The sequence below is a fragment of the Corapipo altera genome, unplaced genomic scaffold (genome assembly GCF_003945725.1).
Source record: "Corapipo altera isolate COAL_440 unplaced genomic scaffold, ASM394572v1 46, whole genome shotgun sequence".
In the NCBI taxonomy this organism is placed as follows: domain Eukaryota; kingdom Metazoa; phylum Chordata; class Aves; order Passeriformes; family Pipridae; genus Corapipo; species Corapipo altera.
In genome coordinates, this window is record NW_020884883.1 from 13,989,204 (window position 1) to 14,015,782 (window position 26,579).

Consider the following 26,579-nt stretch of genomic DNA (forward strand, 5'->3'; position numbering starts at 1 on the left):
TTACAGGTTTTGATATTAATTTTCTTTGAGAAACATTCAGTAATCCTGACTGATTTTTCAATACATATACAACAATCACTTACGAGGAGTTCCCCATGCAGTCTCTCTCCACTCGTCACCAAGGAATATCCCTTTTTGTCCATCTTTTGCTGAATCATCAGGTTCCCAAAACTTTTTGGCAGGTAAAAGCTGTTAAAAAGAGAAAACGTTTTTTATCTAAATATACTTATAAATGGGCAGAAATAGCAATACTTCTAAGAGCATATGCAAGTAATTAATTTGACATCATAGAATCATAGAATGGTTTGGTTTGGAAGGGACCTTAAAGATCATCTAATTCCAACTCTCCTGCCATAGGCAGGGATGCCACTCAGGTGGCATGCCAGATCAGGTTGTTCAGGGTCCCATCCAACCTGGTCTTGAATACTTCCATGGATAGGGCAGCCACAACTTCTCTGGACACTCTGTGTCTGTGCCTCACCACCCTCCCAGCAAAGAATTTCTTACATCTTACCAAAATCTCTCCTCTTTCAGTTTAAAACTGTTCCCCATCATTCTATCACTATCTGCCCTTGTAAAAAGTTGCTTTCCCTCTTTTTTGCAAGTCCCCTTTAAGGCTGCAATGAGGTCTCTTGGGAGCCTTCTCCCAACTGAACTACCACATCTCTCTCATCCTGTCTCTACAGGACAGGTGATCCAGCCCTCTGATCATCTTAGTGGCCTCCTCAGGACCTGCTATAACAGGCTGACATCTTTCCTGTGCTGAGGCCCCCAGAGCTGGATGCAGCACTCCTGGGGGGTCTCACTAGAGCAGAGCAGAAGGGCAGAATCCCTTCCCTCGACTTGCTGCCCACGCTGCTGCTCATGTAGCCCAGGATGTGGTTGGCTTTCTGAGCTGCAAGCACACACTGATACCAATCAGCGTTCAATAAGGCAGCAGGTATTGCTGAGGAATAATATAACACTTGAAAGCTATTTCCTGTTACAGCTGATGATGTATAAAGGAATAGCCAAAATGACTACAACAGGACTGAGATTCTGAAGTTATGAGGGAGAAATACAGAATATAAAAGCAGCTGTGAAAAGAGTAAATCGAATTAATCCCAAATCAAGTCAATCCTCTCAGAAGCCTTAACCAACAGTGCCTTCTTTCCAAAGGCTCAAAAGCTTGGCTGTTAACTAATACTGTGATGTTAACTAGAAACAGCAGCAGTTCATTGTGAAGTTCTCTTCACTCAGAAGTGCATCACGTTACAAATTCTAGGAAGTGACTAACACACACAGGAGCACATCAGCTCCTTTAGACCACAGGGCTCTCTTGGTTACAAATCAGTGACATTCAAATGTGAAGTTCTACATACAAACGATGCCATTGAGCTGTGTGGGTTTTTTTCATTCCTACTTCTAAAGCAGAAAAGTGTCACATTAGATCAGTATCACTTCTTGTACTGTCCTTCAGGACAGAAGGACTTAGTGGGACACGACAGAAGCATCACACAATACCTCAAATGTCAGGTTGTCACTTGCATTTTTCTACTTTGGTCCTCTAACTTCTCCCATCAGTAACAGTACAATTGCCAAACTCTACATATCATACTTCCTCTTGAACATGTAATTAAAAACCTGTACTCTCAGACTATATATTACATACTTTACAAGGTCCATCAACTGAAACTAAAGTGAAAACAACTTGCAAAAAATATTGGGAAGAGCTCTGAAGAAAGCAGCATAATCCATCAGATTCTGCATAATGTAATGCTGAATTTAGAATTTTAAATTTCGTAAACTTAGAAAAAACCAAACAATCTGATGAAGCTGTTTGCAATAAACGAGTACATTCTGGAAATTTGTTTCTCCTATAACTTAAGTGACTAAAAAACCCTTCTGAACGTGACGGCTGTTGAGTATGAGCCTTGATGAAACTACTAACTGAAGTAGTTTTTTAGATATTTCTTAGTGTAACACTGAAAGAACTTGCTTAAAGAGGAGGATAAGACTGCAATTAGCAATTAGTACTGACACTGCAACAGAGGTGACAAGAGCTCCTCTGGATTAACTTCAGGGTTGCTGTTTTTCTGTGCTGTCCAGAGTTCTTACCGGAAACAAAGGATTTTGACTGGCTAACATACTCAGATCCATGGTTTCCTCACAGAAGTTCATTAATACAGAAGGATTCAGGCTGAAGGATAACAAACAGTCAAAGCTCAACAAAACCACAGAAGAGTACCATCCTTGCAAGAGTGCTGGACTGTTATGATAAGATAACATTATCTGTCAGTGGGCCCTGACAGATAAGCCCACTCTCAACTACATTGTAGAATCACCACAAGGTGTCAACCAAACACACTTTGGGAATACCAGGATATTAAGTTTATCCCAAATTTAAGGCATGAAGTTACTGTCAGAAGACAGAGAAATAGATTAATGGAATCTTACAACTACATTTCAACTAAAAGCAAAAGATTACAAAATCCAGATCCGCTTATGCAATCTACACATCCTTTTTAGCTTTGCATTTGTAACAAGTTTGCAATATCACTTAATTTTCATTTTGTAGGTCAGCGGTAGAACGGAAAGCAAGCATTTAACAGCATCTATGAAACCTTGGTTTTGGGAATCACATTTTATTTTCTAAGGCAATTTCAAGTATGTGTCCAGCTGAGATGAAACACAGAAGTGAAGGTGTCACAGCCTAACACATCCTTGTCAGAATAAAGCAGATCTAGTAATGTATTGGGTGTCATAAAATGAGAATTACCTAAAGTATGCTTTCCCTGAAATTAGTAAATTCTACTATCAGACAGGTGTTCAGACAATTCAATGTTAAAACAATAAGCAAATTTAGATCAGAACATACTGAAATACTAGGTTCAATTTCAAAACAGATTCACAGGATTTCTATCAAAGGAAAAACTGTCCACTGGTAGAAAGTAGCAATAATCCTCAGTGCAAAAGTTTTGGGGGGATTTTGTTGTTGTGAGGGTTTTTTTAGGTTTGTTTTGTTCTTTTTGTGCTTGTGTTTTGCCTTTTTTTTTTCCCTTTTAACAACTTTCAAATTCCAAACAGATAAATTCAACTGCTTGCAGTCTTCATGTACTCTTTGGTACACAAAGAATATAGAATATTTTTAACACAAAACATAATGCATCATCCATACCTCAAGAGGCTAAATTTAAATTACTGAAGATTAAACAGATGTACAGAAATTATTTTTCATTAAAATTTCTACACAATAAAGACATCCCTCAAATATTTAAATTAATGCAATATTTCAAAGTTTACAATATTGCAGCTTCCTGAGGGGCAGTGATTCAGTTTTATGATTTACTTTTGACAGATGATGGATAGGACACACACTATGCTCTTTTTAAATACATATTTTAGCTACTGGATTGTCATACAAGACCTAGTAGTTGTCAACTATTTAACTATGGAATAAAAAAAAAAGCAGTTTACAGAAAAACATAACAACTGTTTATCTTTGACAGACAGGACACAATGTGCACTTGATTAGTTCTACTGAAAAGAACTTAATCAGGAAGTCACCACAAGCAAATACAAGTAGTTAAAATCATTGTGCTTTACCCTTTGATAACATTTTGCTCAACATTTCCTGTATTTAATCCAAGAAAGAACAAGCTTTACGAAGATACATCCAAATCTAACCAAAAATGATGGAAAAGGTTGTCACATTTGTTACTAAGTTCTCCCAACAGTACACTAAAAAGTGTCTTTTCCAGTATCAGCACTGATCCCTGTTAGGTGTCTGCCAGATCAGCAAAGCCCTTTACTTCACATGAATAATAATGGCCAGTTATGCTGAAGCTGCCTCTTAACCAGCTCTCTGATAAGTAACAGCACAGTCTTGATTACTGGCTCTTGAATTTAAGATTTTCAAATTATTTTTTAAAATTTATTTTTAGGATCAGAAGTTGATCCTATTGAGCTGAATGAACACCTTAGCTGAAGTTTTGGCACTAGAAATGAATACTTTGTTCCCACAATGAAATGCATGTGATTCGACTCTGTAAGCTAATATAAGAATAGACATCACAAAAGAAGATTTAGTTTTATATTGTGTTTGGCACTAAGTTTTATGTGTGCCTGCACTGGGTCACACTGAAGGTCCTGAAGCCCACCATGCTGGCCCTGAAACAGCGAACAGATGCTCAGAGAAACAGCACCACGTGTCCTTGTTTCTTCAGAATATTAACATGACCTTAAGGGTCACAGACAGATTTTGGGAGCTGGAGCCAGAAGCATCATCTGTGTATAACCAATCTAATAGCTAAAGGTTTAGGAGACAATCTGCAATACAGCTAACAAAACTTCAGCCTGTTCTTTGCAGAATAAATTAACAAAGAACTGAGGGACAGAAAAAGATCAAGGAAGCTGCAGGTCTGGCTCGTGTTACATTGTCCTGTTCCTGATACTGACTGATACCAGGCTGCATCTGAAAGCAGCTCACATCAATAATAAACAGAAGGATTACCAGTACACAACATTTCCAAAATGTGCTGTGGTACAATGAAAACAGATTTCATACTCTGTCCTTTACATCAGCACATGGAATAGATACTTGCTTGATGATTCACAGACAGTCCTGATTTTCATAATGATATGAAAAGTAAGACAACAGCCTCCTAATGCCAAGTATGGATACCCAGCCGGGAAAAAGAGTATGAAGAAGGATTAGAATTATGACCAAGAAATCAATTTCAGTTCACAGAAAAATCTATGCAGACAGAGAAAATGAGGAAGATAACTTCCCTATAGCTAGAAGCAGTTCGATGACATGACCTCTCTTTCACACCTTTCCAAGCAGATGGAGGGAAGCACAGAAGAACATACAACTACCAATTCTTACAAGGCTATTTGCAAGGACATTTTCCTTTAATATTTTAAAAGGTTATAATCAAAAGGAAGGTTAAAATAGCCATGGAATTTATCCCAGACTACTTTATTGTTGTGCAATACGTTATGAAAATTACTAAGTCAACCTAGTTATGTGAACCTTTATCACCTCAAATACATGGAAGAAACTCTTGAAATGAACAACAAAATAACCTGGTAAGTGCAGGCTCACAGTCCAGTCTCAATTTCTGATGCTGCAGTACTGTACCAAAGGTCTGTCTTTTTGTGTTTTTAGAAACATCTTTACAGACCCATGAAAACAACAGAATCATGACCATGCAGAAATACATCCCTCATCTCAGATAACTTTAATGAAGTGCAGTATGGATGGCCATACATACCTTCATTCAATTCCCAGGCATGTGTGCCATCCTTCACTTTCACTGCTTTTAATATTTTGAGTACTTTGTGGGTGTCAAAAGAACAAATATCACTATGAATTTCACCCATCCACTCTATCACACTGCTGGTACTACCATAGATACCTCATGAACATCTTTATCTTTCAAAAAGAGTTTTAAGACCTGGGAGGGGAGAAAGTCAACCCTGGATGAAGCAAAAACTGCTGAAAAGCGAAGTGATTGCTTAAATGCTTCATTAAAGTAAAAAAATCAAGTAAGAACAGTCATGTGTCAGCTCAGAAATATTCAGCAACTAGAACATGGCATTTGTTTTTCATCAGTAAGTTATGGCTTCCATAAAGATCACAGTCCTATCATCATTTTAAGAAAGTTAAGCTGAAATATTGTCACTGGTTCCATTATTAACTGAATTAGGTAAATATCCAGCAAGACAAGAGGATCAGTATTTGAAATCTTAGTTCAACATGCATTTATTTCTTTATCATGTCCTGTCAGGGCAAATAACCCTAACCTAGGTCAATTACTTTCTAAATAGCTCAGGGAACTGCTTTTGAAAGAGCCAAGTGATCCTCCTTGATCTTAAATACCTCCTCACAAAGTACACTGACTTGAAAAACCCCAAACAAATCAAATCAATAAGACAAAAAGTCTTTCTTCTCTCTAGCTAAATTACATAATAGCACTCTTCACCCTGCTTAAAATCTTCTCTTAAGGAGTAATTACCAGTAAAAAAAAATAGTAAATTACCACAGATTTCTGCTGGGTATGCCAGTTCACTTTTTCTGGAGCCAAACCTTTTTTCAGATCCCAGTCTTCTTGGCTTTTCAGGAGTACCATGCAATTGTTTCACTAACTTAAATACAGTGACACTGAAAACATGCCTCTTTTCATACAACTGCACACACTTGAAAAAAAAATCACCCTGTCACTTCCCCAAGAGTATCAGTCATCTACCACATCTACCAAGACTGGCACAGACACAGCAGATCCAGTCAACAACCATTCCAGTGTTCTTGTAAAGGACTTAGTTTTTCTTTACCTTAGAACAGAAATCTCCAGCTGCCTGAAAAAGCAACTGGTTCTCAAGAGAAGCTCTTTGCTTCATGTTGTATTATTCAGACTTCTTAAATTGTATCAACATTTCCAAACCACCAACTGGATTTTCAGCCCTCAATAATTACCTCTCCCATTCCCCGAGATTCTAGGGCAAGAGCTTGAAACTCATGATTCATCTCATCCACAGATCGAACCTGCAGGGGGAAAACCAAGAGAAAAATCCATTAGTCAAATATCTTTTCAAAAGTAGAGTTTGCAATACTCCAGAAGCTTTCTGACAACTGAAAGCACACAAAAAATGTGCTGCTCCATGAGCAGCATGAGTTTAGATTCCATGAACAGATACAGTTAGTGACCAGTTTAATGAACTGTGCTAATATAATAACATGCACAAAATTCCAAGAGACTTAAACATTTCAATCTCCATATATCCAGACGATTATTGCTCACTATGGAAACCGTGACCAACATTACATTTGCAACAAATGCAAAAAAAGTGAAATTAAAGATTTGGGCATACAATATCCCTTGGAAAGGAGGTGAGCCATTGCACACTGTGTTACTGAGTACCCCTGGCAGCAAACAAAGACAAGCTCACTAGACAGGTCACAAAACATGCCAGCAATGTATTGCTTTTAAAATCTAGTAACTGACTCCATTATCACCATTTCTTGTGCTTTCTTCCAGGAAACAGTACTTTTCCTTCTCTGTGTGTCTTTGTTTGTTGTAAATATGAAACATATATTAGTAGAGTTGCTGCTGAAACAAACCACCTCCTTTTCCAAGGCACACAGACACAAAGCACTGGGTGCATTCTTTCCCAGGAAATTCAGAGTTGTTTCTTCCCCTTTCCTTTTCTCCCAATAGTGTGATGCAGCAGGTAAAGCTATTCAAGTTCAAAGTAAAATTAAAGTTTCCCTCCCAACACCAGTCTTCCCTCAGGAGTTACTTTCACCAGTAAACCCATATGCTCACAGCAACCAATAAACCAAAATGAAATTACTCCACAGAGATGATAACACATTAAGAAAACTTTTCAGTAGATAGTCAAATAGCAGGGAAAAAAACCAATCTTCTGTTTTCAATATTCAGGCACGAACAGCTCCTTAGCACTGAAAAAGTGTCAATTCTCTCCAATAAATGGTCTATTCTCAAAATTCTACTCCTAAAATAGTGTTATTGCCTCACAATCATTCTAAGCCATTAACTTCTGATATTGTCTCTGTGCTTTTGACAAAGAAATTTCACAGCTCAAAGAAATCTTCCCTCAAAAAGAACAATATTGTAATTAAGATGGACTCGGAAACCAATTCCCAACAATTTCAGTGAGACACTGAAGAGCAAATTCAGTTTTGGAGTTACAGAGTGGGCAAATCAGCACATTGACTTTTCTTCCAGTGATGCTGACTTTTAAGTCAATTAGGTTGATTTTTATTCTATTAAAAACTGAAAGCAGATTTTCACATAGCCTTAGAAAAGCTAAAGACATTTTTCTTCAAATGAACTAAAAAATATTCATATTTTATGCAAAACCTTTTTTAGCTCCAAGGGATAATCAAATATTTGTGCATATACATAGCAAACTAAACCGTGTAAGAGCAATTGCTTAGAAACAAAAATCAAAAATTCAAATCTTGAAGACTTCTTAATTTGAATATTAGAGTTTCTGAAAACGTAATTTCTTCTACAGAGAGTTGAGAGAGTCCATTATCTTACTTAGGCCACTATCCATGCTGAGGTCACACACTTTAGTTTCAATTACAAATAGTAAATTAGGTACTTCTGTCTCAAAATGTAGTTTTGGTCTAACTATCTCTAAACAAAATATGCTGGTAAAGCTTGCCAAACTATATTTACCATAAACACCACCCAAATCGATGTTAGATAAAAAAAACAACCAAGTCTTGAAGACGCGCAATTTTTTTGGTTGTGGTGTGTTTTTTGGGGGTGGGTTGTTTGTTTTTTGTTGTTTGTATATTTTGTTTTGGGAGTTTTGTTGGTTCTGTTTTGTTTTAACTTTCGGTGGTGATGGTGGTAGTTTTATTTGTTTGGGTGTTTCGGTGTTGCAAGACCTAATACTAAATGCTTATTTTCCACAACTGTGGCCAGGTTCAAAAACATGGTCACATACCTTTCCAAGTCTCTAAGAAAAGACAACCCAAGAATCAGGGTAAGACACAACTCACTGCTTTTTTTTTTTTCCCTGAGCAGTTCAGAGACCATTATAAGAAACTGAAGCTTTCTGAAACTGTAAATACATGCTAGTACACTGAACATTAATTTTGCTCACTGGCAACTTTCTCACAAAGGTGAAATTTTAGTGTTATCTACTGCTACCAGCAGCAAGAGGAATAATACAGTCCTTTTACTGTAGCAAAGAGGCTCTGTTTCTGTTTCCATCAAAAACAACAGCCACCAAATCCTGTCCTGTATCATAAATACATGCTTCACAGATCGTTTTCAGACTGGGGAAAATACAAGCAGCACCAGCATCTTCAGGTCTTTCTTCAATGCTACCACAGCCCTGTCACAACAACTATGGAAGAAAACATCCAAAATGCCAACCAAGCTGGATCTCCTTCATATAAAGACATGCCCTCTCCCTGAAGGAGAAACTTTCATTGGGATTATTTGTATTTATTGTATTATGTATCTGTTATCTGTATTATGTATCTATTTATTTTTCTAATTCAATGTCAACAGTCACCCAATTCATATGTTCCAGAAATAATAATTTTTTATATATAATTTTTTAAACTCAAATTCAGAACATTAAAAAAAAAAAACAAACAAAACCAAAAAACCCCCAAAAAACCCTTTCTCTCTTTTTATTCATACCCTGTCATCTAGAGTAATTCATAACTCCAAAGAGGTCTATGGAGCATATTGCTCAACATTTACAAGTTTTTGTCTGGTTTTGTTAGATTCAATATTTTTTCTTGTTCTCTCATACAATCACTTTGATTCCCCTTTCTCCATTTACCACCTACGTGGTTTTGGGATTAGTTGCTAGATCTAATCTTAGTTTTCAGAAGTTAAACACTAATTACCCTTTCCAACTCAGAGACTCTGGCAATGGTTTCAAACTTCTGATACACAACAGATCATTCCACAGGGTCCCCAAATTATACTACACACAACTCTGTCTTTTAGGTGTAACAATTCCTCACACACTGCCATGAAACAGGTAGAATGGCTTAAGTGTATCCATGAACTTTTCCCCTTTGATATACCAACAGAAAATTCTGATCTTTTTCCCCTCCCACAGAATCTACATATAACATACCAGCATGTATTAGTCCATTTTTTATCACACCACTATGAACAAATATTTTAATACACAGCAAAAACAAAATTATGTTTTAGTAGACTCTTTCTTCTTAAAGTTTAGAGTTCCTCACATTGAAATTTAAAAAGAATTTATTATAAATCTAGATGCCTGTGCAAAAACCTTCCTTTACTCTATTGAGGACTTCCTCCAACTGCTTTTATCAACCCCCTTGAATGACCTTGGTAATCATCAAGTAAAAGCTCTCCAGAACCTTTTCAGAAGTTTTTTTCCTTCTTTTTCCATGCATAAGGGTTTCACCAGATCACCCAGCTGACATGGCTAAAACACCACAGTGGTGAGACCACCACATCTGACATGGGGAAAGCAACAGGGACAAACTGGTGTGTAGCAAGGTGGGGAAGGAGCACTCGCTTAGTGGTGCCTACGTGATAAACCAGTAACACGAAACCGTGTCCTCATGTAACTCAAGACAGAATCCAGGAGGCAGACTCTTGACTGGACAGTCATCTAGGATTACCACAAGAAACACTGCTCACAGTAATATCCATTTCTGGAATGCAGGCATTCAGATCTAGAAACAAGAACTCTCAAATAACGCTGAATCCTGCCAGAAATAAGCTTGTAACCATCTTCTTGCAAAAGCAAAAAATACAGCCCCTTCTTTGAAAAAAAGTCTGTGGACAATAATAACAAAAAAATACAGTATGAAAGAGAAAGATATGACTTCATTTTATACACCAAAAGTGGTTAAAGCAGCTGACCAGAAAGCAGGAAAATCACTTTTTCTGCATTAACATATCCCAAATCCCATCCCATCCCTTCCCTCCCAGGCGAACACCCTAACCACTGAGACAAACAAGAGGAGGACACGTTCTGCAGTTGAAGAAGTGTCCTAGGCCAGGAATCCAACACAAAACATCTGGTAATCCCAGCACTGGGACTGGAAAGAAAGGGAAGCTTCATTTCACGTCACAAATGCTTCAGTTTCTTTATTTTACTGAAGAACTTCCAGTAGTTTTCTACAGGGGTGGTTCTTCTGTAGCATTTATCTTATGTAAGGTATATGCTTATGAGCTAGTTAAAGTAACTTGAAAACACAAAAATGGCTGCATTTGAAAACACAACATTTAGCAATTCTGCCTGCCCTCCTTTAAGTTAAACACTGTATTGTAAAGTCATGTCAGACACTTGACTAGACATTTGAAAGACCCTAAAAAAACAATCCACCTGAAACCTCTCAAATAGGTGGCCAACTTGAAACTACTAAATGAAAATAACATTTTTAATAAAAGCTAAACCATCAGACACAAATCCAGTAGGGATTCACACAAAGGCCAAGAAATGAAAACTACACAACAAGCCTGAACTGCAAATCTCCAAACCTCTGTTCTGACATACTGCAGTTCAGGGCTGTATATAGATTTCTACTCTAGAATATTTTTGCCAAACCAGCTAAAATGTTCTTACTTTGGTTTAGAGGCCAGCCCACAGTGCATCCAGACAACAAAAGCTGTTGAGCAGCTCAACAGGCAACTACTATAAATACAACTGAACTGTTCTGTACACAAGTTGGTAACAAAGCATAAAATATTTTCTGTAACATTAAAAGAAAACAAGGCATTTCTTTGATTAAAGCTGCTTTTGTGTAGATGCATCTTCTCATACCTCTCTGAAGCATCAAGGGACCAAAGGTTCACTTACTGCCAAACTGGTTACTGAAAGTTGTGCTCCCAAGTAATTCAAAGTCTACAAGTATGTCATGTTTTGATAAGAGGCAACATTTTCTGAGGGTCACATGGAACCAACTAAAACTTCTGCAGGTAAGTGACTAATCTTTCAAGTGCTGTATTTTTGGCTTTTTAACTCACATTCTCAAATTGAGCTACACTTTTACACTCTATGACCCTTAATACATCGAAATACTCTAACAAACCCAAATTTGTCAATTTATTTGGCCTGGTTCAGCAGTCACTCTGATCTGGATCTTAATGTTCTTGTGCTTTACTTCCTTGTGAACTTTGTATTGTAGTTTGAGAAGCCATTCTAGCAGTGCTGAACACATTAACAATGACAAAAATGAAACAAACAGATTTCGAGGTAGAGTTTCTGCAGCATGTTCAAGGGGCAGGGGAATACACTCAGCAAAAGCACTGTCCAGCCTGCTGAAAAAGCCAAGTCACAAAGGGCAAGGTGACCTGAAGAGCTGACCAAATGCTTTGCTTGCTTGTTTTTCAATAGGAATATCAATAATCTGGAAGCATGTACAAAGCAGGAAGAAATTTCCCAAGTTTTTATCAACTATATGTACCCATATATATATAGATACCTCAAAGTATGCTGGATGGCCTCTCACAAGTCACCAAGTTTGGTGATTTACTTGCATAGTCCTCTGCCAACACATGATACAGAGAGAAACAGGGTATCACCTCCCACAAAGAAAAGCAGAGGAAAATGATGGACATCTTGCCACCTGTTTCAGAGCTATGTGATGATGGTTTGCTGGTCTAAAAGGATTCAGAAACCTTGGGTTCTGCTCCCAGCTATGGACTCTGAGAAACAGGCAACTGCCCTTGGTCCCCCTAAACATGAGCTCTCCCATCATGGAAGAAACTCACTTCTTCACTGCACAGGCTTTTATGCCTCTCTTCCCACCCAACGAGGTCAATCTTTGCTCTAAGACTGGTAGAACTGTTTGCACAAGTTTTTCTAAAGTACTGTAGGATGCCCTCAAGCTCAGAATTTTAATCCCTACAGCCAAATACTGGTAGATCTACCAGGCTCACATAAATTAATAATGTGTCTGTGCTGAAACCAGATTTCATAACTATTTATAACAGTTATACTGTTCGCTCCATCTGAAGAGCTGAAGTGATATAATCCAACATAAGTAGGGCATATAGTTTACATTAAATAACTTGGCAGATTTCACAAAGTTTTTTAATTGTGTAAGGAATTATCTACTCAAAAGAGTTTCTAAGAAATGTACAGAACAGGAAGAAGAGTGACAGATGTTGTAGAAGTTTGTAGAATAAAAATTTAGACATGAGGCAGGTGATAAAAAGTTTATATAATGTAATTTTACAGAATGAAAGAAAAATCCCATAAAAACTTGTCCAGTGAGAGCTTTTGTAAACAAGAAATTATTTAAAAAATTTAATTACGATTGGTTAAAAATTATTTTCCATACATTTTTTAGCTTATTATTTAAATGAGCTACAGAAAAATGAAATTCTTCGAAAAAGGGGTTGATTGGTCCTTTACTGATTGTAAATTAACTGAAGAACTATTTTTAATATACAGGTTTAATCTTCAATGTGAAATAGTTCAAGTATAATCCAATCTCATTTGGTAAGACTCTTCACCTTCCCCTGCTGCACTCATTGTGCACACATTGCTCTGCAACTCTCACTCCAATGCTCCTGGATAAATACACCAGAAACAAAAGAGGAAGACACTGAATATATTCAGAAGTTTGAAAACAAAGCTGTGAATGAAATTTGAATTGCAGTTCCTGTCCAAACACGCTTAATTTAATTTGTGCAGAATTACTTACATGCACATGACTAAACTTTTTTTTTTCCCTAATTTTAAAAATCTACACTTCTCTTGCTAAACTGATCAGTCAGTACCACCTTTCTGGTAATAGAGTAGCAAGTGCTGCTGGTGATGTAACAGAAGTTTAGAGGAATTTGTGAGCCAAATTTCTAACCATTACTGTTTGTTCTGTACGGAAAAGTTTTGTCAGTGAGTAATAACTACACAGTTCTGTACCAAGTGTGACATTAATTTGATGTGTGGCTGTTTTGAGACATCATCCTTCACTACTTCATTTGCTCTCATTCAAAAACTTTATTTAGTAAGTTAAAAAACTTTAAAAAACCCTTGAGTGCTCTCTTGGCAATATGCTATAAAAATAGGCTTAAAACTTTGCCTTTTCTGAAGATGAAGATTCTCTGTATAAACCTCAAACTTATCAACACACAAGCAGGAATGAGGAACAATTTATCTCAATATATATTACAATGATTAATGAAACATAAAACTTTCTTTCTAATAGAGTCAACAGACTTTTCTTAAACATGTTAACAAGAATTGGAACATTAGAATCCACAGGCCTAGAATCAAGTAAAAAATTTCATAAATTAACTTTCTACATTGCAATCAATACTTTTTTTTGTTGATGTGTTTTCTTTAGAAATCTCAAATATCTTCACTTTTCTGTTTCCTACCAGAGAATCTGAAACAGAAGATCTCCCCCCACAACCATCTGAAAAGTAAAAAACAAACTTTAAATTTCTGTTTGAAAAATTGTTTTTTTAACACCATCTAAAAAGAATGTGATTTTAAGGAATCCCAGGGAACACAACTCATTTATAAACAATATAATTCTACCAAGAAAAATATTTTGTACATATGTATATATACACACACCCTCCCATTAAAAGTGGGGCTCAGGAAATTTGAGAACTCACTCTGACAGAATTTCCAGGAAATAGTTCTAACAGTTTAATTTGTGTTATTGTAGAGCTGATATCACAAACGTTCTTCCCACCCCCGGCAGTTCTTGATATGTAACAATCCCTTCTTCAGAGCATTTACTTTAATTTTCTTTACCCCAGAACACAGCAGATGCATTTTCCATGCATTCCATTAATTTCTTAAGAATACAGTTTTCAAGAACACCCCTTAAAAAACTAAAGTTCTCCCAGTAATTCTCCTGCCCAGAAGTTTCCAGCATCATGACTTCTCCCTCATGATCCAGCACCCTTTGCCCAAACTCTGTCGGGGGTTTGTTTTCTTTTGGGTTTTTTCCTTCCCTGACAGGCAAGGGGCATCCAGGGAATACCAACACAGTCACAGTCTGGTGTTCTCAAACGGGGGCTAAAACCAGAGATGAAGACACAAAACTACCTAGTCATTATACAATGAATTCAATAGCTGATAGTCCAAAAAAGAAATCCAGAATTTTTAGACTCCTCACTCCACTATGAATAAGTAGTTGTTGTAAAGAAAAGTGCTGACACAACTCACATCTTCCCTGTATTACCAGCAAAAAATGACAGCGAAAAAGCCCAAAGTTTCAAATCTATGCCAGCCTGCTTCAAAATCTACCTTGATTTTTTGTTGAGCCTTTAAACCCTGCATAACCTCAAGGACAGCAGAGAAGGGTAAAACACGTTTCTTTTGGAGTGTTTTTAGTGCCTCCCTTGCTGTAGGGAGGCACATGTGCTTTCTACTTATCTGTCTACAGCAGGTGAATGGACACTGAAAGAAACTGCTGTTATCAATTATTTCAGCTGTTTTTTAAGGATGTTCTCTTTGGACAACGTGTATTTAAACTACCCATAGATTTCTACAACTGCCTAAAAGCTGAAAAAAAACCAGCCAACTGTAAAAAAATCCTAGAGACGCCTTCTAATTCAGTAAGCCTCATTTCGAGTTCACTAAGAGCCACAGCTTAGCCTTAGACATTATTATCTCATTAAATGTTGACCAGCATAGTCCTTCAAAAGAAGTAAAAACCAGCCTAAAATAGCACAAAAGAATTCACACCAATGACAATAAACAAAAATAATAATAATAATAATAAAAAAACAAAGTAGGCTATTTATAATTCAAATTTAAGTGACAAAAACTTCATAATAAAAATTAGGTCAAAGATTGGCATTGATACATCTGTGCTACAACGGAGATAAAACTTCAACCTCTTCGTTTCAGAAGCCAAAAATTCAAGAGCACTTAAACGTAAAAGCAGCTGTCAGCACACAAACAGCAGAATGTGGGGCAGGCAGAAGCCGTAACTGTGGACAAAACCAAACTATCTAACAAAATACAGAAAGGTGATTTTATTAGCAAAATTTCTGGTTACATATCTAAATTCCAGATTATTGATTCTCATCCAAAAAAGTATTCCTAACTATGTGCCACCCCTCCTGCTTCCCTTCACTTACCCACTTTGTTTTGTTCTTTGTCTTTACACTGAAGAGAAAAGGCTTTCACATAACTCTTCCATTACCTTCACAAAGACACACAAGGGCCCTCTTCAGCCTGACTTTAATATAAATGGTACCAAACCAAGGTAGTTCAGAAAGCTAAGTGTAGCTCCTCCATGCAATAAAGCAGTGTCATACACTTTCGCAAACCCCAATTTTAATCATATGAAAAAAAAAGAAAGCAAACAACATTCTAAACCTGCAGACAAGAACTTAGATTAAGCAAAATAACACTGACCTAAATTTTAAATATTTTCACTTTCTTGACACCTTGAAAAATGTAAGAAAGCGACTAAGAAGATATGAAGAAATTTACAGCAAATGTCAAATGCCCGAATGCCTATATACAGACATTTTCCCCCAAGCTTATTGGTTCCCACCACCTTATCCTGGATGTCTATGCAAAACTCCCCTAGAATGCCTAAAACCAGTTTTAGCTTTGGGACAAAACTCTGTAACCACACAGTAACCACATCTGGAACGAGGTCTCACTTGTAATCCCACCTAGAACCTGGAGCACGTGGGAATAAATGACAAGAAATTTCAGGAGGCTCCGTAAGTTGCCAGCTCAGGTCTCTGCTTCCCATGGTCAGGTTCCAAAGGCTGCTCCCAGCTCATGTTACTTCCAGAAGCAGCAGAAGCAGCACCACCATTCAGGTTTGTGCTACTGTAAGTAATTCCTCACAGACCTGAACTGATTCTGCACAGAGCTACTGCTGCACAAGCACACAGGATAATTTATCTGTACGTAAATCCAAGATACTGCACAGCTGACCACGTGCAATTTGTTTGCTGCAGTATCAAACCAGACTCACCCTATGCTAATTACTGAATAAGCACTAAAGCACGAAGGAATCTGCTTCAAAGAACTCTCAGTCTAAGTGTACCACAAATTACAAAGACTGATACAATAAGACACTGAACTGGTGAAGTGAGAGTAAAGCAGCCATTCACATTCAGACACTCAACAATGTGTGAGCATCAGGTATTTGGATACTCCCTCACATTTCCACCTGCCTCGATGTATGTTGGAAAGCACAAGGATGCTTGTGAAGATGTAATAAAGACACAACTAAGTCCACAAAGAGGGGGTAGCAGTTCACAGCTCGACAGCACAGCAGACAATACGCAGTGGGTGGGAACTGGTCAAGTATCTCACCGGTCGAAACTATCACCTGCAGCTGGAAACGTCGTTGAAAAGGTCAGAAACCGCAGGAGCATCAAAACAGCAAATGCGACTGGAAGGAGTGATTAAGGAAAAGAGTCTCTGAACAACAGAAGTCACATGGAACAAACTTGTTTGCACAAGTCAGGTGACTGCAATAACTCTCCTCCTGCCCTGAGGGCAGTTCATGTGAAGCTGCCTATTCCAGGCACTACATGCTGGAAACTACTAAAAATACAAACCAAGTATCTGCAAAATTCAACACTGTAATTTTCTTCTCTCTAGTTGGGGAAATGTTTTAAAGCATGTCACAGAAAATTTCTCCATGCTTTTCTTTCAGTCCAATTACATGAAACCACCTTGCAGTACATCACAAAATACTCCTTTTTGGCTATTTAAAATTAAAGAGAGGGGAAAAGACAGACACGTTTCCCCTTTCCAGCTATTTATGCTACCAGAACTGAGAGTCACAAGCAGGCAATAAGGTGGTGTCTCAAGTATGAAGGTTGCAAGATTTAAGTTTTTTTAAACATAACCCCCCCCCAACTTTAAAATTCGCTCAAAAAACTTATACTTGCTCCAAATTATACAGCACTAGTACAACAGAAGAATCTCACCAGGAACTTGCTAAGTAAGATGTTTAAACAGGGTCTACGGTTTCCAAAACAGGAATCAAATACCCTCACCCCCAGCTCTCCTCTAACCACAACAGAAAATCCTTCCAGTCTAAAACTTCTTTTCTGAATTTGTGACACTTGAAAATTTTTACTTATCAGCAAGTTTGAGAAGCTGCTTACATCATACATTTGACATTCATAATCTGGATTTTTAGTTTGGTGGAGCTAAGTGCTACTGGAACTAATTGATGAAAATGGCAAACTAAAAACTAAAACCACAGCAAAACTAAGCACAAAAGACAATACTTAAAATAAAATTGTTATAGAACCTGCTGGTTGCAGAAACAGAAATAAATGATCTTTAGAACAGCTTCAGATGGATGTTAACTTCAGAGGGAGAATGACCCATCAATCAGTTGTGACAAAACTTGAGCTTTTACAGTGACAAATTAGCCATTGAAGTATTTGTGTTGCACAGTTGATTAACACTTGAAAAAGTCTTTAAAACTCTTTTAATGAAAATGATTTTGAAAGCACTTGAAAAAATAGTTATATTGCACAATTATACTTTATTTTTAAACTTAAGTAAAAGTTGCAAAGATAGGAAATAAAGAAATGGACTGCAACCACACTTAGATTTTTAAGGACAGTCTTAAGCAGAACACATGAAATGAAGAATGATTCAGGATGTGCAACTCCCACTGTAAGGTCAGGAAACAGATTATGTTGTTCTCAATTTGAATGAAGAGATTATGTTCATTGTTTCAAGGGATGGTTACATGACTGTGAGGTCTCATATGGTAAATTATTTCCCAGTTTCCATTGTACAAACATATTAGTCTATCTTATTTGAACAACAAACAAAACAACCTTATTGTTTAAAACCAGGGCAAAATTTTTGCTAGGAATGATCCATTTTATCCTATTAAACGCTTCCACATTTTATTAGTTTAATAATATCTAACCATTTTCTCATGGCTATATTAATTGTAATAGACCTCCATGGAAGTCATGCTGAATACTTGCAAAAACTTCTCCTCCAGACCACAGAAGTGCCGAAAAGCTCTTGAACTCAGTAAGACTCTTTCCTTTGTTCTCTCTGCTCTTCCCCCTCTGAAGAAAGGTTCTTCTTTGTTACAGCAGCTACTCACAAAACTTCAAGATGTTTGTAAATTCTAACACAAATGAGTTGCAGCAACTGAACTTGTGCAAAGATACAATTTATGTTCTTTTGTTTACAGCATAACTATCCTTTGGAGTCTTTGAAAAGGCTGCTACAGCCAGAGCTTTCTGTCAGCCTTTTGCTTATCAACTCTTGCTTCTTCAAAAGCAAAAAGCAAAGAAGCACATGTCAAGTTAAAATTCATAACCTAAGTATTTAGCTTAAACTAATAAAGTGTTTAAGCACCTTTGTCATGAGGGAATGAAGTAGATGGAGCTGATTTAGGAAAAGACAGAACAAGTAGCTTGGGCAGTATCACACTGCTGTAGCTCTTTGCTTCAGCACACGGGAGAACATTTGCAAGTATTCTGACATCCTAGAAAATATATCCTGAGTTTCCCAAAAATCCAATCTCTGTAACTCCAAATATTATGGACAGACTGGTTGATGACTAAGCCTTTGTATCATAGACAATTCTTCATTATAGAAGTGATGTGAATTAATGACAAACAGATCACTAACCTATCTGCAGCCCCACAGGGATGTGAACAAAAGGATGATGCCACACCAGTTGCTCTGCTAGCAAAGAGACTGAAGGTTTTTTTGGACTTGAGGGAAAGAATAAAAAAGGTAAAAACCACAAGTAAACTAGTTTTTATACTTATTCCATTATCCTTTATAACTCTTTTCAATATTAAGTATTTTAAAGAAAGATGAATGAGATGCAGGGATGATTGTCTCTAGATTAAGGAGTTTATACTCAGCCCTGTCAGTGACTGGGTGGTCACTACTGTTTTATCATGGAAGGTGACAGTGGTGGCCTCCTGACTCAACACTTCTGGCTTTGAAAACTTGTACCGAGGAGTTGTGCATGCACTACGTTTCAGCTGAATGTCCAAAGAATTTTGGTTATCACCCCTCATGCAAGTGCATGCTCCCCTAGCCTCTGCCCTCCTCTATGCTGCCAAATATTCTGTAGAGCCTCCCTCTCTGCCAGTAAAGTAGTTCAACTTTCCAAAGTGTTTGCCATGAGTAACTCCAATTTTCATTGTTACAGCTGAAGAACCCAGACTGTGAATGTAACAATATCACATGTTTCTGTGCCTCTTATTCTGAATGTTTTATGAGCCAATTACGTGAGTTCTGAGCCAGAGTGGTCAGTTAATTTGGACACCAACGTGTCAAGTGCACAGTTGGTTGAGATGGAAAATTCTTTTTGCTACGTGTAGTGAATCCCATTCAACTGTGGTGTGTTGGAACTTCTTGCTCTTCTTATGTGTGTGCCACTTGAAGATCTTCCATTACAGTCTTGATAATTTCCAAATTAACATACATCAAGCCTCAGTCCTACCATGGATCTCCAGGTAAGACACTTGGATCCTTCTCTGTGCTACCAAAGGCCTCTGATGATACTGTGCATTAATATACAATAGAATATTTTAGTTGGGAGGAATCTTCTAGTCCAACTAGTTGACCACTTCAGGATTGACCAAAAGTTAAAACTTGTTATTAATGGCATGAACTGCCTTCCAATCATTGACACTTCAGAGACAATTCCCACAGTTCATTCCTCAATAATCCCTTATAAAGGACCCTGACAAGCAATTCTTCAGTCTTTCAACCAGAGTGAAAATTAAATATCCTACAAGACAAATAATTAATTATCTTTACTAAAGATATTGTTACGCCTTATGTTTAATAAGATGTTCAGTTCTTTTGAAGACATTTCAGATGGTTTTCAGAATACCAAGATAATGCTTCCCTAATCTTCTCATGAATTAATTTTTTGAATTAATGAAGTATATTCATCCACTTCTTATTCTCTTACTAACTTCTTTAGCACTCTAACTAATTTGCAGATTCCTCACAATCCATCAGTGATTCCAGGTAAGTTGATATGTTCGTCTAGTTGTTCACAACAACTCTTTCAACTCACTTCTATGTATCACACAGAGTCAGCCAAAACTATCAGGTATCCTCTGGTATCAAAGTGAATATAAGGTTTCTCCACATTCTGTATTTACTTGAATCTTGTTAAGGCCTCACACTCATGTGAGTTTCTTGACCAAAGACTAGTGGATTTCCCAAGATAATTTAGGCAATCCTCATTTTCAATATATGAAAACTTTTTACTTTTTGTGATTTCTTTTCACTTGAAAAATCCCTGAATTCACAATTTTCCACCTTTGTATTTAACCTTCTATTTATTCTAAGTTCCTACTGAAACACTGGGGCTAGAGCTTCACAAAAAAAATGGTTCAGTCTTGCTATATTTTCTAGAATGCTTTTTTACTACTTTGGCATTACCTTACACTCTTTGACTGCGGTATGATATGTTAAAATTTATGTCAAACCCACAGTTTTAAGCTACACCTAGATAATGTATGATGAAGAAAAGACCTCAGTATCTTCATTTCTACTTCTTATATACACCTCTATCTAGCAATCTGGGCTCTGGTAGTCCTGCTTGAGCAGGGGGGTTGGACCAATGACTTCCAGAGGACTATTCCAACCTGGAGGACTGCATCAAGCACAGCATTCGGGAGAAGGTCTTGGGATTTTGGTGGAGAGCTGGGGTTGTTCAGTCTGGAGAAGAGAAGGAACCCAGAAGACCTTATAGCACCCTCCAGTACCTAAAGGGGTTATAAGAGAGCTGAAGAGGGACTACTTACAAGGGCATGGAGGGACAGGACAAGGGAGCATGGTTTCATACTGACAGAGGGCAGCTTTATAGTAAGTATTAGGAAGAAATTCTTTACTGTGAGGGTGGTGAGGCACTGGAACAGGTTGCCTAGAGAAGTTGTAGATGCCACTGTAAGACTCAAGGCTCAGACCTATGAGCTCACTGAAGGGTTTTACTTTAAAAATATACAAGGCTCCAAAAATTCACCCACCAAATCTTTTTCAAAAGGGTCTTCACTTCTTTTCATACCTTAAGAGAGAGCACAAGGGAGAAATGTTGCACACGTTTTCTCAGGAGGTACTTCTACAAGGAAACTTTAGAAAATAAGGGAACTTGGCAAAAGTTTAAAGAGCAACAATCAACTAAAGTAAAGCATTCCACAAGGCATTGACTTAGCACATGCTACCCAGACAACTCAGTAAAATCCAACCCATTCAGTTTTAAGTTATCCAAAATATGAAGAAGGGGGATTAGGAGAAGTAAAGAAAAAGAGAGAAAAGGAGAGACTTACAGCTACCACCCAGAGTCCAGCTTCCACATGTCCAGGTGGCAGGGCCTGAGCAACATGGAGAGCACGTCACCGCTTTTATTTGCTTTGCCCCCCTGTGGCCACACCCCCAATCCCCAGGCAGGACCTCAGGAGTGTCAGACATTCTGACACTGGTTTAGTAGCTCCAGGGTGCCATGTGGTGTGGGCAGTGCTCCCGTGTGACAGCTGCTGTGGGGCTGGGTCAGGGGCTCCAAGGTATGGTGTGGGCAGTGCTCTGAAGTTCCAGTGACTGAGAGCTGCTCCAGGGCTGGGCCAAGGAGGCTTCAAGGGCCTGGAGTACGGGCAAGACATCACCTCACCTTTGGGAAATTTGATCTACCCCTTCCCCCTCCCCCCTCACACACACACTTGAGTTGGTCTGAGCCAATAACTAATATAACAATCCAGGGTCTCACAGCCCCATCCCTGGAAGTGTTCAAGGCCAAGCTGGACGAGGCTTTGAGCAACTTGGTCTAATGGATGGTGTCCCAGCCCATGGCAAGGGGGGTTGGAACTGGATGATCTTTAAGGTCCCTCCCAACCCAAACCATTCTGCAATTCTGTGAAAATCAGCCATTACAAGATATTCATCTACTAAACTTGCTCCTATTAGTTTTCTTTCCAATTCTTCTCTAAATGCATAAAAAATTTGTCTTTAATATATTAACCTACACAGTCTGTGTAGTAGACACAGAGCACAATCACAGTTTACCTCCCTCCACTGTTTGCATAAATATAGATTTTAGAAAACACATTCCTTTAGTACTTCTAACTCTAGAGTCGTATGTTCTTAAAAAAAAAAAAAACAAAACAACGAAAAACCCCAAAAGAATAACTTCCATTTTAACTAAATCCAAAAAAACCACTGGTACAGAGCTCAAATCAAAGAACTTAAACAGAGAAGTCCCCTGATATGTCCTTGATTTCTGCTAGTTCATATTGCTAAGGAAGAATGAGAGCAGTGAAAAGTGGCCCAACAGTGGTAGTGATTACATTAAGCTGGCAGCTGTTATTTTCACATGGATAATACACAGCAAAGTAAGAGTAGCTTCCCCTTCACTAAATCTTCATAATGTGCAAAACCACTGAAGGACTTCAAAAATTAAGACTGGTTCTTCTGCATCCCCCATTCCAGTTACCAGAAAACATGTATGAGGTTCATGACATTTACCTGTGGGAGGAATCCCAAAATATTTTGATGGACCTAACTGAATTAAACAAAGGTGCTGATCAAGGCATGGCTCTGAGTACTGGGGATGGAAAGCAGGTGGCAGAAGAGAGATGCAACTGTTATTCAGCACTTACCCACCTGTGAATAATTTTATCTACACAACATATCAGCCTTGGGAAATGCTGGTGAAAATCGTCACTGTTACCTGTGCAACGGACTGAACACTACCAAGGAAAAGCCCAACACTTCCATACTCAGGAATTGTATCCATGTGGACAAGCAGAATAACTGTAAAACCCTAGATTTACAAAACTGCTTTACGGTTTCTGTATAAGTAATAAAGAATGCAATAGAGCATAAAGCAGGATGTCAGGGGAAAAGGTTTTGTCTTTTGCTATGTAGGCCTATATGAGAGGAAGAAAACAGTAGAAGAGTAAAGCCAGAAACAAAATGCCAAAAGAAATTAAAAAATGAGAAAGAACAGGTGAAGAAAACACCAGACAACAGGCATTCCCACTTTTGAAGTCAGCAAATTTTGTTTATTTACCTTTGCCCCTACATTTACTACATTTTTTTGAACACAATACTAAAATTCTTGGGCTTGGGAAGATGCAAAAAAGCCCCTTGTGGACTTAATTGTGGCACGGTACATGAGTCCTTGGGGAAAATGCCATTCCCATCTGACAAACAGAATGAAGCTTTTAAAGGAAACTTGGGAAGCTGTATCAAACATTTGGGGGTAAAAAGTTTAAAACTAGATTTTCCTCTTCTTCTAGGTTACGATCTGCAAAAGGAGAAAGTTACATTTTGATCTACACTTCATTCTACTACTTCTATTTCACCTGAATAAAATGTTTCTATCTGCAAGTATAACAAGTAAGACTCAGTGCTAAATGCATATCACTTCTCACAAAGCTGACCAGGAGCAAGTGCCTTTTCAAACTGAACCAATTGCTTTCCATAAATTCAAAACTAATGATTTGATCGTATTCTGACAAAAAACAGGTACTCACAGAAATATGAAATGCGTGTATAAGTCAAATGAACGGTTCCAAGAGAACATTTCAAAATTATTTCATGCAGTTTCATTTATAACTGCTTTAACAAAATTAACTGCAAGTTTTACAGTTTAGATTATTACAGCCTTGAAAAGGCAGCTTAATTCACAAATGTCATTCCTAAAGATGTGGATTTGACACAAAACACAGCAACTGTTCCAAAGAAAAACAATATAGGTCATGTCCCACTGCATGACCTACATGAATGCCATCTCCTGCTGGCCAGTGGTGTTTGCCCCACACAGCTGCCCTCCAGTCTGCTGTGCCACCATCCTGGGAACACCCACGGAGGGATACCTGGATACTGGAAGCAACTGACACCACAACTGGAGTGTTTCCACCTGAACTGGGCCCTGATGTTACTGCAACTACTGTTCCAGCTGGGGCAATCCCTGCTCGAACCCCACTGGCTTCCTGACCAATGTTCACATGCATCATTCCTCTGATCTCCTGCCAGGACACTTCATTCATGCCCAGGAGGACACATGGAATGCTCATTCCACACAAAAACCTAAGAAGAAAAACTCTTCTCAACATAAAAGACTTTCCCACATATGTTTAAATATGCAGCTCTTACAATTAGTATGGGGGGAAAAAAGAAGTCCAAATAATATAAGAACAATATTCATCACCAAATATATTTATTGATTTAAACTTTAAATTATACATACCACTGCCCAATTAGGAGTCTAAAAGAAAAAAAACTACCAGAGTTTTTTTACAAGACAATGTATTAAAATGGTAGAGCTCCATATATTATAAATTCTTGCCCAGATATTTCCTTGCTTAAAAAACAAAATTTAAAATACAGTGTTCAATCAGAACGGCAGCAGTTTTTTACATTATAACTCAGCATGATTTGTAAAACCACCAATTCTCTCACATTACTATGTCTGATTCTATAATTAGTAGACTATGCAACAAAGTAGTACAGAAAACTAACTTCTCTATCTGAATTACATCTCACTCTTACACACCAGCCTCAGTTTTGCTTTCACTGTGTTAAGCTATGTAAGATTCTAACATAGTAATCAACACTAAAAGTCTCTAAAACCCACACAAGAGTACATTTGGGGGTCTTCACAAAATAAAGATATCTGGCTCAGATTTAAAATTAAGTTTGTCATCTTACTTGTGAAGCATTTAAGTCATGGCTTAAAACAAGTATAAATGTCAACAGCAAAAATCTCTGGTATGGACAAAATCCTCTGCAGGAAAAAATACCTGCCCCTGCCTGAACACACACACTTAATGATCTCCACACATTCCTTATCTACCATAACTGGTGTTACTTTTAGTATGTCCTTTTAGTATGTAAGTGGACAAATATAAGCCCCAAACTACCACCTACAATCTAACCTTAGTATTTTCTGAGGAGGAAAAAAAAATTCAAGTCCAAGAAATGTCTCACTTTTCATGCTAAACAAAAGTGTCAAGTCCAAATAAAATGTAACATATGTGGAAAGATATTTAATCAGACTACAACACTTAGGTCTGAAATATAGACAAGAGAAACCACAGTCCTTTAATCCCTCTACACAATTCTACCTTTTTCACTGAGCCTTACAGACTACTGAATGTCCCATCTTTAGGGAAATATAAAATATATAGACAATTATATGATATAAGTACTTTTTTTTAATAATCTTGAACAATCTTGGGTTTTAACACATAAGATCTAAAGCTACTCTGTGTTATCAGTACCGCTACAGTAAATATTTGCTTCAGTAACCATGATGATGATGAAATACCCTCCTAACATCAATTCTGCAACTTCTCTAGAAGTGACTAACTCACCATCCTACCATGCTCAAAACTCAAGTTTAAGCAACATATATCATAAAGGAGATAAACAAAAGATACTTGAAAAATATGAGTCAAGTCAGACAGACTCCTTATTTTTCGCTCAACTGCACAAAGTCATCTCCAGCAAGTCCAGCTTTGTATTTAAGCAATACACACATGTTAAGAGTTACAGAATTCAATCCAGCTTTTAAAAACTCACTTCCCCTTTAAAGAGATTTGTAAACAAATTCTATGTGAAAATTCATATCAGCCATGCAAAATGTGTCTGACTAGTTCAATACATCACCCCAAATTCTTCCTCAAAATAACATGGATGAAATCTAAGAGCAAAGTTATGAACATAGGTCTGACACAACTCTCATTTCCATTAGGATTTACGTGTTGAGAGCTTTATATGGAAAGACAGACAATCAGACCTATTACCTGTAACTTTAATAACACTGATGAAGCAGAGGGAACCTATCTTGGAATTGTATGAAAAATTAGAATCGAAAATAATCAAAATTACAAAATGTACACAAAAGATTACTTAGTCCAATGTACACAAATATTTGTTGGAAAAAGCAAGCCTTTTAGAAAGGCTGTAGATGTGCTGTTTAGCACAGCCAGCAGAGGACAGAGGATCATATCACTGCTCAAGTTTAGTGCAAATAGATGCACATGCAGAGCAGCTGGCAAATAAGTCAAATGTGGATTATTACAGAGATGCTGTTGCTACATTTCTGAGTTTGCATTTCTTTCTCAACTTCCAAGATGGTTGTCATAACCTCC

The 26,579-nt window shown here is 37.6% G+C and overlaps 1 protein-coding gene across 7 annotated transcripts in view; it reads right to left on the minus strand.

Moving 5' to 3' along the window:
- PUM2 (pumilio RNA binding family member 2) overlaps window positions 1–26,579 on the minus strand; it is a 72,870-nt gene that overhangs the window by 43,033 nt on the left and 3,258 nt on the right. For all 7 annotated transcript variants that reach the window (XM_027640907.1, XM_027640904.1, XM_027640903.1 and 4 more), the window contains exons 2-3: window positions 6,458–6,526; window positions 84–189 (exon numbers count right to left, since the gene is read on the minus strand). In XM_027640907.1, coding sequence (XP_027496708.1) covers window positions 84–189; window positions 6,458–6,508 — 157 coding nt within the window. In that variant the 5' untranslated portion in view covers window positions 6,509–6,526. The remainder of the gene's footprint in view (window positions 1–83; window positions 190–6,457; window positions 6,527–26,579) is intronic.